The following is a 12,791-nucleotide window of genomic DNA, read 5'->3' as shown; positions in this document are numbered from 1 at the left end:
AATCGTTGCTAAAGACTCCTGAAACACAAGGGTCGTTTAATTATAACAATAAGAAGATTTCTTAAAGTACCAAAAAACTTTTAGTACTTTAAGGGACTTATGAATAGAGTATTAATTTTAAAGGACAGATCAGGTCAGCCTGATCTCTCTCTGTTGTTTCAAGTCTGAAAGCATGCATGGATGCGATATATTCTTCCATCTTTGTTATCAATACAGAACCATATATTATTATTACTATTATTATTATTATTATTATTATTATTATTATTATTATTATTATTATTATTATTATTATTATCATTATTATTATTATTATCATTATTATTATTATTATTATCATTATTATTGTTATTGTTATTATTATTATTTTTATTCAGCGAAGCTAAGGATCAAATGAACAGGTATCTTCTGTTTGCTACTTTGTTTGTTTACTCACTCATTTTTCCAACCATTATTTTGTATACACACACACACACGCACATATCGAAGTCATTACCTGGTTCACACGTCTCTGTTGTTTGCCAAAACTTGGATGATTAGGTGGTGTGCTAACACAGACTTTCATTTGAGAAAGCCTGTCACCGCAATCGCGGTTTGGAAGAGCGCCACCCTGGACTCAATCAGTTTGCCAAAACCACAAGAAATTGCCCTAGGCTCTGAAAACGTTAGAATATGAAACACGGAACCCTGGAAAAGTCTAATCAGTTCTGCCTCAGTGAAAATTGGCCGTTTGACTTACTTGTTTTCTCAAGGATAATCTCTAAGGAAACTCTTAAGGTAATAGTTCATAGTTAAAGATTTGCATGCAACAAAACCCCAAGTCCAAGGTAGCTTCAGTAGTTCTAAAATACAAACCGAAATCTATGAAACATTGTTGATTACAAACTTTAGACAAACACCAAAAAAGCTTATTATTGTTTCATATTACGAAGATAAGTCAATTGAGAAATTGGAAATATACTATTTGCTTTAAAACTAAAAGATGTCTAAGCACTCACTGAGTACTTATTTAGGCTCCATTATGCTTCATGAAGAGGGGGCTATGAAGTTCTTGCCCCCTCTCCCTTCTTAGAGGTTCTTTTAATGAATTGTGAACTAAAATAAGGTTTTTGAGGTAGTATTCCTGTTTTAGGACTGGCCGTATAATTTTTTCCATGAAAACCAAATTGTAAGGTCAGAAGGTAATAAAAATAAGTAATTGATGGGTTAAATTGTGTGAAAACACGTTCTAAAATTTTTCAAACGCAGTACTGAATATAGGGTTAAGAGAGATGTTCTTGAAACAAATTTTTTACCCTTATATAAAATGAAAATACGACTTTTAAGCAATTGTGAAATTTTGAAATAGTGAACTGAAAACATAAAGCCGTCCAAGAACAGATTCAAGATATTTAATATATATATATATATATATATATATATATATATATATATATATATATATATATATATATATATATATATATATATATATATAATATATATATCCTGTCTATTTAACATGTCAGGATAGGCTGATTTGCAAACGTCTGAAATTTCATTAGGCATTATTTATAACGTTGTCTTATTCAAGCTAAATTTCTGAAATAATAAACCTGTTTTCGGATAGGTCCTTAGAAAATAGAAAGAGTATATTAGAATTTTTGCAAGTAACACAGGAAGTCAACAATAGTTTCAGTAATGTTCAAATCTGAGAAATCTTTGAAGTATAGCAGGGATTATAGAGTTAAGATAAATGTTCATGAAACAGACTTATTACCATTTTATAGTACGAAAATAAGAGTATTTAAAAATCAAGAAACTTCTAAAATAGTAATAAAAAGGCAAACAAGGATACACTCAACATATACGTTATTTCTGGGAAGGGTATTTTAGGATGGTATTTAGGGTATTTAGGGTATTTAGGTATTTAGGTTATTTCAGAGAAGGGTATTTTATCTCCGTTGGTCGATAGTGTAATATGAAAAACCACACAGACAGCACAAGTTTATGTCAGACACAAAAATAAATTTAAAGGCATTAATATATAAATTTTGTAAAATAACAAGATTTTAATAATTGTTTTCATGTTTACTTGGCATTATTAATAATAGCTAAATTAATCATTTGATCAATAGTACATGCAACGGGGTAAAACGTGTCGCAATAGCATACTTCGTTGAAAAAAGACAGCTTCAGAAATCAAAAGAGGGTGTTTAATTTAATGATAGTAGGTGGAGGGCTAAGATTTTAAAATGAGTTTTTTGACGTAGAAGTGTCGTAATGTTTTCATGAACTAAAAGACAGTTCAGAACTGTTTTTTTTTTTTTTAACACAATACGTTGGTATTCAAAAACTAATGCTTCTAGCAAAAAAATTACTTTTCTGAATTGAAATCTCCCCATCCCCCCGCCCCCCGACGCCATTATTAGAGAATTAGTTTGATTATATTCTTCCAAATAAAAGGAAGCCAGTTTGAAAGGGTAAGGAAAATATGCTATATGTTTTCCAGAACAAATGTTTAAGGAAGTGTCTTAGATATAGTCCCTGAAGCCAAGCCCAAATAAAATTTGGTGTTGGCCTCCACCATTATGCTCGGTGACGTTGCACCGCCAGTGCACCGAAAAAAATCCAGCTGTGTGGCGATAAAAACTGATCGGCGGTGCGCCGTCATTTTATCGGCGTTTGTTGTATTTTTAAAATTTATTTGTTTTTTTTTTATTTTCGAACACTAAATTGGTATCTTTTTGTTCTTTTCGGAATTCCTTCTATGCAAGAGCTCTTGGGGTCCACAAGTCCTTTTCAGCTTCGTTACCATGACCATACCTTGGACGAAATTAGGACGAGACATCAATATTAATTCCTCCCATGCATTCTTTTAATTCAAAGGATCGACAATGCGACAAGATAGGGAATTTAAAATTTAATTGAATTTAAATTCTAAAAGATAAATTAAAATAGATTTATTTGCGCCATATTTGGTCCAAGAAATCTCAAAAGAAACCTTAAGGGGATCCGATGTACGCGTCTTACTCTATGTCTAGATATCCTGGTCTTGCAACCTACATTCGACTTCTTTTACTACCATAAACCTATTTTGTAATTCCCTGATGTCTCTTCCATTCATTACAATAATTAAAAAAAAACATGTCCACTTTACCGTCGTGTTTCCTTCAATAGCATTGCAAACGAAAACTAAAGATGAAGGTAAAGAGTACGACTTTGGACTTTACAGTTCCTACTGTCGGTGCTGATCTCTGTTTAGTGGTCCTTAAGCCAGGAAGTGCAATGGTGGGTTGGGGCCAGCTATCCTTTGCTTTTGCAAACTCTTCCTCTTTACCTGTCCCAGATTTCTCCAGTTACCCATTTAGAGCTGGTTTTCAGGAGTAGCCTGCCTATTACTGCAGCCTGTCCCAAGCCAGGATAAAGTGGGAGGGCTGGGATTTGAGCCTGCAACCCACACCCGTAAGAATGCTATACGTAGCAGAAACATCAAAGAAATAGAGCCACGGATCTAATATCAACTCAACGACGACAACTGCCTGTCCCCGGACAAGATTTCTGAATGTAAAAAATCCTCTCAGGTTTGGGTTTTGGTATATCCGTACAATGTCCCAAGCATCAAAACCTGAACAAGTAGTAAATGAGATGATTGTATATAATCTAGACTTACCTCCTTTATTGGAAGTAAGATGGACTGGTGCGGGATCAAATCAACTACCAAATGGTTACAATATCATTTTCAGTGGAAGCGATTCATGAAGAGAACAAGAATTTGCTCTCACCATTACAAAAGAAGTCAAAAAGGCCATGATCAAAATGGTCCCCAATCTTGGCCAGAATGCTCACTGCTAGATTTACTGGATTGCACGCCATGCTTTCGGTGATAGTTTGCTAAGACCTGACCAATGAAGCAAATGAAAAGGTAAAAGACCAATTTTACAGAACCTTAGAAGTGGTAGCAAACGATATACCTAGGCATGACATAACATGCTTCATTGAAGACTTTAATGCAAGATTTGCAACGACCGAGATTATTGCCCCCAAGCACTAGGTAACCATGGGCTTGGAGACCAAAATGAGAATGGTGAATTGCTCGTTGATTTTGCAGAAGCCAATGATTTAATTGTTGGCGGGAGCTTATTTGCTCATCTTGACATCCACAAATATTTTTGGACCTCCCCTGATGGGTTAACTAAAAATCATATAGACTATTGTTTGGTTAGCCTTAGGTGGCACTAAAGCCTCGTTGATGTACGATCGTATAGAGGTGCTGATGTAGGATCTGACCACTCACTTATGATGGCAAAATTTAAAATCAAGTTGAGGAGAAATAAGAAGAAAACTCCTCGCCACGACCCTCTTTTTGACTCAGACAAGCTGCTAAACAAAACATTGAAGCACGATTTTGTGATATAACTTTCAAATTGCTTTCAAGCTCTCTCTCTACCAGAACAGTTAGATCAAGAACACATGTGGAAGGACATGAAGACTTGTTTTCAATCGGTTGCCTCAGAAATTCTCGGCTAAAGAAAGAGCCTGAAAGATCAGTGGCTTTCAGACAAGACATGGGCCATCATAGAGAAAATAAAATGTATAAAACAAACCCTCCTTCAGAAACAAGTACCAGGCCAAATGATCTTTAAAAGTTCTAGACATAGAGAAGCAGGTAAAGCAGTCCAAAATAGGGCAAGAAATGATCACCGTTGTCAAATTGAAAGGAAGGCGAAACTTGCAAAAGAAGCTGACAAAAAAGGTGACTCTAGAACCTTTATAGGATAACAAATAAAGTTGGAAAGAGACGCTCCCAAGATGGCCCAGTTAGGGACCCTTCCGGTACTTTACAGACAGAGCCAGTTGTTGTGAATGAAATAAGGGTGTCACAATTTGAGAAAATTCTGAATAGACCTCCACCAGAAAACCCTCCCAATATCCCAATGATGCCACCTTTTCCACTGAATCACTGTGATCAGCCAAGTGGGATGGAGATAAATACTGCAGCAAGGAAATTGAAAAACGCAAAATTGCTAGGTGAAGACTGAATAACGGCAGAGATGATTAAGGCATCAATCCCAGGATAATCTCATATTGGATCAAGTTCTTTACCAAAATCTGGTAGAATAGAGAAGTACCAGCTGAATGGAAGAGAACCTAACTGGTCAGACTTTTCAAAAAGGATGCTGCTACTGTTCCTGGAAACTGGCGAGGAATCAGCTTACTATCAGTGCCTGGGAAAGTGCTTCGTCCTGTTATTTTGGAAAGGATACAGACCAAACTAGAAAAACACCTGAGAGATGAGCAATATGGGTTCCGTGCAGGACGTTCCTGTGCGGATCTTATTTTCACTTTACGCGTGCTCACAGAGGAAAGTCAAGAGTGGCGGTTTAAAACATACATGGCTTTCATCGACTTATATATATATATATATATATATATATATATATATATATATATATATATATATATATATATATATATATATATATATATATATATATATATATATATATATATATATATATATATATATATATATATATATATATATATATATATATATATATATATATATATATATATATATATATATATATATATATATATATATATATATATATATATATATATATATATATATATATATATATATATATATATATATATATATATATATCTATACTTATGCCTTGACTAGTATTTTGGGGTAGCTTTAGCCTCCCTTAGAGTTAGAGGTGGTGTCTCTGTCTAAGTTAGGGGTGGTGTCTATAAATTGTATCTCTGCAAAACAAGTTTGATCAAAAAGGCAACATTATTATTCTTATAATTCATAAATATTAAGTTATAATTGTATTGAAACGCTTCAAGAACAATTGATGCTTCGGCGGATGCTAACCTTACGATTCAAGATGATTTCCTGGCTGATTCACCCACTGAGAACAAAGAGGAACTACACTGTCACGAACCCAAGTCTCACAGTTCTTAAACTACACCCACTGATTAAAATTTGTCTCATATATCAGCTAGTTTTCATGTCTCACCATATCCGCTGCTAAAGGGCAATCACATGTAATAATACAAAAGCTTTTTTATCTTAATTTTTTTTTATCAGAAAAACTTGCTTTCTGCGTTATTCTTATCATGAGCTTGTTTAGTTACCTAGTGAGTTGGGGAGTGATACGATAAATGGATTTAGATGGACCGATGTCTTTGTATTCGTCATCAATGTCTTTACATTCTGCTTCAAGCGAAATTAGTATACCAAGCGCTGTAAAGCGTCGAGATAAGAAGAAGGAAAGAAATGGAAGAGAAAGTTTTCGGCATAGCTTTCTTAATGCCGCAGACGCTTTGCAGTGGTTCAAAGACTCAACGAAGAGCAGCAAAGAGAAAAAGAAACAATCTCCAGCTACTCCACCCGCCAAAACGTTGACGCCACCGATAGTTCCATATTCCAAAACTGATGAAATCGACTTGCCTGAAGGCTATAGACCTCCATCGATCCTCTTCATTTCAGATACGGACGAAGATGTTCTTGATAGTGTTATAAATATTAAAATCTCGAAATCAGAAGCTGATTTACATTTACACATTGCAACTCTGTCCATGGCCGAATGTGTCCAAGAAGAAATCGCAGTGGAATTTTTTTTTGATTATTCAGACAATTATGAAAACGCCAAAAAAGATGTTGGTGTTCAGACAGACAGCACAATTAAACAGATGAAAATTCTAAGAAACTTTGACCCTAAAATTAGCACTCAAGATGGAATTCCATCATATCGACGGCTGGCTATTAAGCGAAAGCCAAGTAACGATAAGCAAGGGCTCCACAACAGAATAAAATATTCACCAATAGTATACGGTCAATCAGCTTCAACTAGCAACAGTGATGATGATATATCTCTAAAAGACCTAAGCACTAAAACAAATGACACCTTCTTGGAAGACTTAGTCACTAAAACTAACGATGCACCCTTGAATGAGCAACCTAATACAATAGTTTCTGGTTTATCTGTAAATCACAGGTAGGTTGTTATCCATCCCACTAATCCACATTTACCGATTTAAAAGGTTCTTTATAGAGCTATCTCATTATCAAGGCCGTATCCAGGGGGAGGGAAAGAAATGTGAACCCCTTCCCCTCCCCCCAAATGTTAATCTGACTTGTAAAAATATACATAAAAAATTTTTGATGTGTTTTTTATTTATTTTTTTAGTGCAATCCTCCTCGAAAAAGTAATCCCCCAGACAAAATTCTGGACACGCCCCAAAATTCAAGAACATTTTCATAGGTAAGAAATAATCAGAAGACTGACAAAGTTAAATTTGAATTTGAAGAGCGTTTGCAGCCTTCAAATGTATTCCCAAATGTACCGGTCAAGACTAATTTGTTTTACTTTTGTATAACTTAAAATAATCGTAGTAGATATGCATTTGATATCAAACAGTTCATGGTACTTAAAACGAACAGAAATTATTACTTATATGAAAGGGGTTGCCCCTCCTCAACACCTTGCTCTTTACACTAAAGTTTGAATTTTGTTCCAATTCCTTAAGCACGACTCCTGAAACCCAAGGGTCGTTTAATTTGGAACAATAAGAAGCTTTTCTCAAAATTATATATATATATATATATATATATATATATATATATATATATATATATATATATATATATATATATATATATATATATATATATATATATATATATATATATATATATATATATATATATATATATATATATATAATATATATATATATATATATATATATATATATATATATATATATATATATATATATATATATATATATATATATATATATATATATATATATATATATATATATATATATATATATATATATATATATATATATATATATTGCGCTTTTTTTGAAAGCACAAAAAAAGTTTAGCGTAAAGAGTTAGGTGCTGAGGAGGAGGTCACCCCCTTTATATATGTAATAATTTCTGTTCGTTTTAAGTTTTAATGTTGCTCCTTACTTTCAGTTGAAAAAATTCGTTTTTTTTTTTTTTATTACTAAATCAAGAGAAGAACCATCATACGATGACCAAATATTCCATAACGCAGATGCAGCTCATCCGTGACCAACCTTCCCAAGAAGAATTTGCCATTTCATATTTTGCATATGGAATTTGACTCCTGTGCTTGAAGGGTTCTTGAACGTGTTGAAATTGACAGTGCAGTATCCTTCAAAATTATTCTCCTTTTGGGTTTTTTTCCCTTTTAACCAATTATGCCATTCTTTTTAATGCGAATCACTTATGATGGGCTGCAAAACTTATGAAATTTTAAATATATTGAATCACGTGTGAATTGAATTGTATTGGTAGACATGTATGGTTATTAAACTTCTATTTATAGCTTCAAACAATGCCGCCCCTCATCAATTTTTACTAAAATTTGTTTCCATGAACTCTTTGAATGTTAAGATTGTACATAAAATCTAACTAAAACATTAATTGTGTTTGATTCACTGATAGGTAGTTTAATAAGAAAAAAGTGTTAGTGCAAACAATCAAGATAAGATCAAAAATATATTCAAAATAAGTGCCTCATAAATAAAGTCAACTTACTGGACTTGCAACTTCAAAGATTGTCATTTCTTCTCACAATGGCAACATAGTACTTGATAGCGGAAGTAACAAAGGGATTTACGACTTCAGTAAGTAAAAAAAATAGAGAAACTTTCCATGACATTTTAATGTTCTGGAAAGTAAATGGTTACATTTGCCTCAATATGGTGACCACATAAGAAAACTACATAGTAATGTTTATCTTTCTCGGTCTTCGGAAAGATTTTTGACTCCCCCGTCACCTTTGCTGGTTCCATCTTTGAACACTAGCATCCACAGATGTAATAAATGAGAAATACTACAACTACAAGAAAAAATAATGCATCCAACAGTTCGTGTTAAAGAAAAGAAAATAAGGAGTGACATGGGCTAATAGTTACCAAAACTCTGAAAACCACTTTTCAGCGTGGGGGGGGGGAGGGGGATCCACAGAAGAAATTTTCAATCAATCAATTTTCTACTGGAGGAAGTTTCCACGTGGAAGGAGAATTTTCCAGACGAAATTTTCCACGGGGCAGAGGAGGTGACATTTTCGGCATGATCTAAGGAACTATTAGAAATACAATAAAAACAATTTTTTTTCAAATGAAAGTGAGAAATTCTCATTTGACAATTTTCTTGCGGGGTTTTAAGTAGGAGAAAATTCATGTAGGGGAGCTTTATGTCAGGCAAATTTGTTTGTAGGGGGAGGGGAATTTTTCGGGGGGAATTTTCCATAGAGGCCGGAGGGGGATTTACCAGCAAGATTTATAAAACGTTCAGAAATTAAATAAATAAAAAAGTTTTATCAACAGACAGGAAGAAGCAGATTCTAAACTTAAAACGAACAGAAATTATTTCATATAAAAAAGGAGCTGCCCTCTCCTCAACCCCTTCATAATTACACAAAAAAAAAAAAATCGCTGTTCTTGGTGCTCTAGAAAAAATTAGAAAATTTTCACAAAAGGTCCAACTTTAGCGTAAAGAGCGAGGGATTAAGGAAGGGTCAATACCCCTCATATACAAAATAATTTCAGTTGACATTTGACAATGTCGAAGATGCACGGATTTTTTTTTAGGAAAATAATTTGTGGAGTTGCTCATGGTGTCATAGGGAAGAAAGCTAGGAACACATGTAGGAAGATTAGTGAAAATGCTTTATGTTTAATCGAGAGGAGAAGGGCCTTGTACAAGAATTATCTGAGTGACAGATCATAGAAAAATAAGAGGAAGGTAAAGAAAGTGGAGAAAGCATTAAAATATGAACTAAGGAGGTGTGAAGCGGAGACCAAGGATAAAATTGCCAGAGATCTGGAAGATGAAACTTGAAGGCATAATATAAAATACTGTACTGGCATGCTCATAAATTAAGAGGGAGTAGTCAATCTGAACTTGATAGTTAAAGATAAGTAGAGTCCCATTTAAAGATAAGAACGGGACCACATTAGTGATAAGGATAGAGTTAAAGAGAGTTGGGCAGAACATTTTTAGAGTGTGCTAAACTGGGAAAGAGCTACAGGATAAGATACAAAGGAAAATGACAGTATCAAAAGATTAAAAAATAATAAGGCCCCAGGTGCTGATAGTGGGGTAAATGGTTTTCTTAAATATTATGGTTATGAGGTTAAAAATTAGTTACGGAAGATTATGAATACGGTTATGGAAAAAGGGGAAGTACCTAGCGATTTTAGGACAGCCCTAATTAAATCCATGAATAAGACAAGGTGATGAAAGTGAGTATGGTAATTATAGAGGCATTTGCCTGGTTTCTGAAGGGAGCACATTACTTAGTGTCATCTTACTTCTTAGAATTAGAGATGCTGTAGACATAGCTCTAAGAGAAGAACGATGCGGTCTTAGGAAGGGTAGAGAGTGCTCCGACTAAGTTTTCACTCTTAGGTTAATAATTGAGAAGAGCCTTAGTTGCCAAACACCTTTGGTCTTCAGTTTTATAGATAATGAGCAAGCTTTCGATTCTGTTGATAGAAGAGCTTTAGCAAAGGTCTTATACTTGTATGGTATTCCAGACAAAGACATTAAAGTGACTAGTGCTATGTAGGAGAACAACACTGCTGCGGTTAAGGTAGGAAATTAGGTTAGTAGCTGGTTTCGTATTAAATCAAAATTTAAGCAGGGCTGTGTTCTATCCTCATTTGTATGGATCGTTTTGACGGACTTTGTCTTAAGCAGCACAGGAAAGGCAATGGAAGAACATGGAACCAAATGGGGAAGAACAACTTTCCTTTTAAATTATGCTGATGATTTAAGCATCCTAGATGAAACTATGAGCAAAAGAAATAGAATTTTAGAGGTTTTGCGATTTCAAAGTGCTAGAGAAGGTATGGGAATTAATGTTAAGAAGACTAAATCGCTAAAGCTAGAAATAAGTGAAGATGAAAAGGTGAAGCTGGATAACCAAAGGACCGATCAAGAAGACTGTTTCCAATACCTAGGTAGAATTATTAGTAAAGAGCGTGGGTGCAGTGAAGATGTAAAATTAGAATAGCCAAGGTTCAGAGTATTTTTTCACAGTTGAAAAAAATTTGGAAAAATAGGAAGATAAGTCTGCGAACCAAGATTAGAATATTGGAAGCTATGGTGATGACAGTGGTCAGTATGATTCCGAGGTATGGGCGCTACAAAGAACGGAGCAAGATTTGCTAGATATTTTCCAGAGAAATTGTCTACGGATTGTTTTGGGTACCTAACTGACTGGCCGTATTTCAAACTTTAGGCTAAACGAAAAGTGTAATTCAATCTTGCTTTCTAGGGCTATAATGAGAGAAAGGTTGAAATGAAAAGGACATGTTACGCAAATGAAGGATGACAGATTGCCATTTGTCCTTTTCAGCCAACCACCTAGGGCTAAACAAAAAACCGGTTGGCCTCATTTGGGATGGGAGGAAGCCGTAAGGAAACATTTAAGGGAAGTGGGAACTTTCTGGGAGGGTGTAAAGAGGGAGGCTATGAATAGATTGGGATGGAGGAGGAGCGTGTTTAGCTGTGTTGGCCTCACGTGGCTTGGTGCTGTGGTGAGTTCTTAGTAATAGTAGTAGGATTACTTAGCTTGTAAAATGGTTCCTGCAAGAACTGCAACCTATTTAGGAATGAACCATGGCTCATAATAGAAAAAATGCCCGACTGAAAAAAAAAGAATAAAAAACAGCCAAGTTAATTCCAGAAGGGTAACGATCATTTCAAATTATCTTAATAGTAAAATTGGATTTCGAAAACATATTTATTCTGATTTGACCCCCCCCCCTTTCAAAGCAAACATAATTTCGTCCCTGACATTCCTTATCGAAATTAAACATATAAAAAAGCAAGTTTTTTCAACTGAAAGTAAGGAGAAACATTAACAAACGAAACTCAGAGAAGAGAGAAAGTAACAAAATGAAAAATAAAATAAAAAAGGGTGAAAAAACGAGGATTTTGTCAGCCAGCGAACCATGAAGATGACAAAATATAAGCAAATATTTCGACAAGGACCTCCGCAAAGTCGTCCTCAGTGCTAAACAAAAAAAAAAAAAAAAAAAAAACGAGAATCTAACCTTTGTTTTTGTCTTTGTACAGGAAACTTCGAAAGGTTAGATTCTCGTTTTTTTTTTTTTTTTTTTTTTTTTGTGGGTGGGTTTTTTTTTTTTTTTTTTTTTTTTTAGCACTGAGGACAACTTGGCGGAGGTCCTTGTCGAAATATTTGCTTATATTTTGTCATCTTCATGGTTCGCTGGCTGACAAAATCCTCGTTTTTTCACCATTTTTGATTTTATTTTTCATTTTGTTACTTTCTCTCTTCTCTGACTTCTCTGAGTTTTTTTTTTTTTTTTTTTTTTTTTTTTTTTTTTTTTTTTTCAGCACTGAGGACGACTTGGCGGAGGTCCTTGTCGAAATGTTTGCTTATATTTTGTCATCTTCATTGTTGGCTTGCTGACAAAATCCTCGTTTTTTCACCCTTTTTGATTTTATTTTTCATTTTGTTACTTTCTCTCTTCTCTGAGTTTCGTTTGTCATGTATAGCCAGTGTGGTCTAAGAATGTATTTGAGAAACATTAAAATTTAAAACGAACAGAAATGATTACGTATATGATGGGTTCTCTCCCTAGTCAATACCTCACTCTTTACACCGAAGTTCAAATTCATTAAGAAGTCCCAATTCTTTAAGAATAACTCCTGAATCACCAAGGCCGTTCAATTAGAATAGATAGCTCTTTTAAAAGTACTAAAACGACTT

The 12,791-nt window shown here is 34.2% G+C and overlaps 1 protein-coding gene across 1 annotated transcript in view; it reads left to right on the top strand.

The window, feature by feature from the left end:
• The first annotated feature begins 6,158 nt into the window (after positions 1 to 6,158).
• Lmpt (four and a half LIM domains protein limpet) overlaps positions 6,159 to 12,791 on the top strand; it is a 277,526-nt gene continuing 270,893 nt past the window's right edge. Inside the window, exon 1 of the mRNA XM_089088396.1 lies at positions 6,159 to 6,998. Coding sequence (XP_088944522.1) covers positions 6,163 to 6,998 — 836 coding nt within the window. The 5' untranslated portion in view covers positions 6,159 to 6,162. The remainder of the gene's footprint in view (positions 6,999 to 12,791) is intronic.

This window comes from Artemia sp. Qi Xiang Cuo, chromosome 1 (assembly GCF_049724085.1).
Source record: "Artemia sp. Qi Xiang Cuo chromosome 1, ASM4972408v1, whole genome shotgun sequence".
Lineage (NCBI taxonomy): Eukaryota > Metazoa > Arthropoda > Branchiopoda > Anostraca > Artemiidae > Artemia > Artemia sp. Qi Xiang Cuo.
Note: the sequence above shows the minus strand (reverse complement) of the source record. Positions and strands in the feature narration are given on the sequence as shown.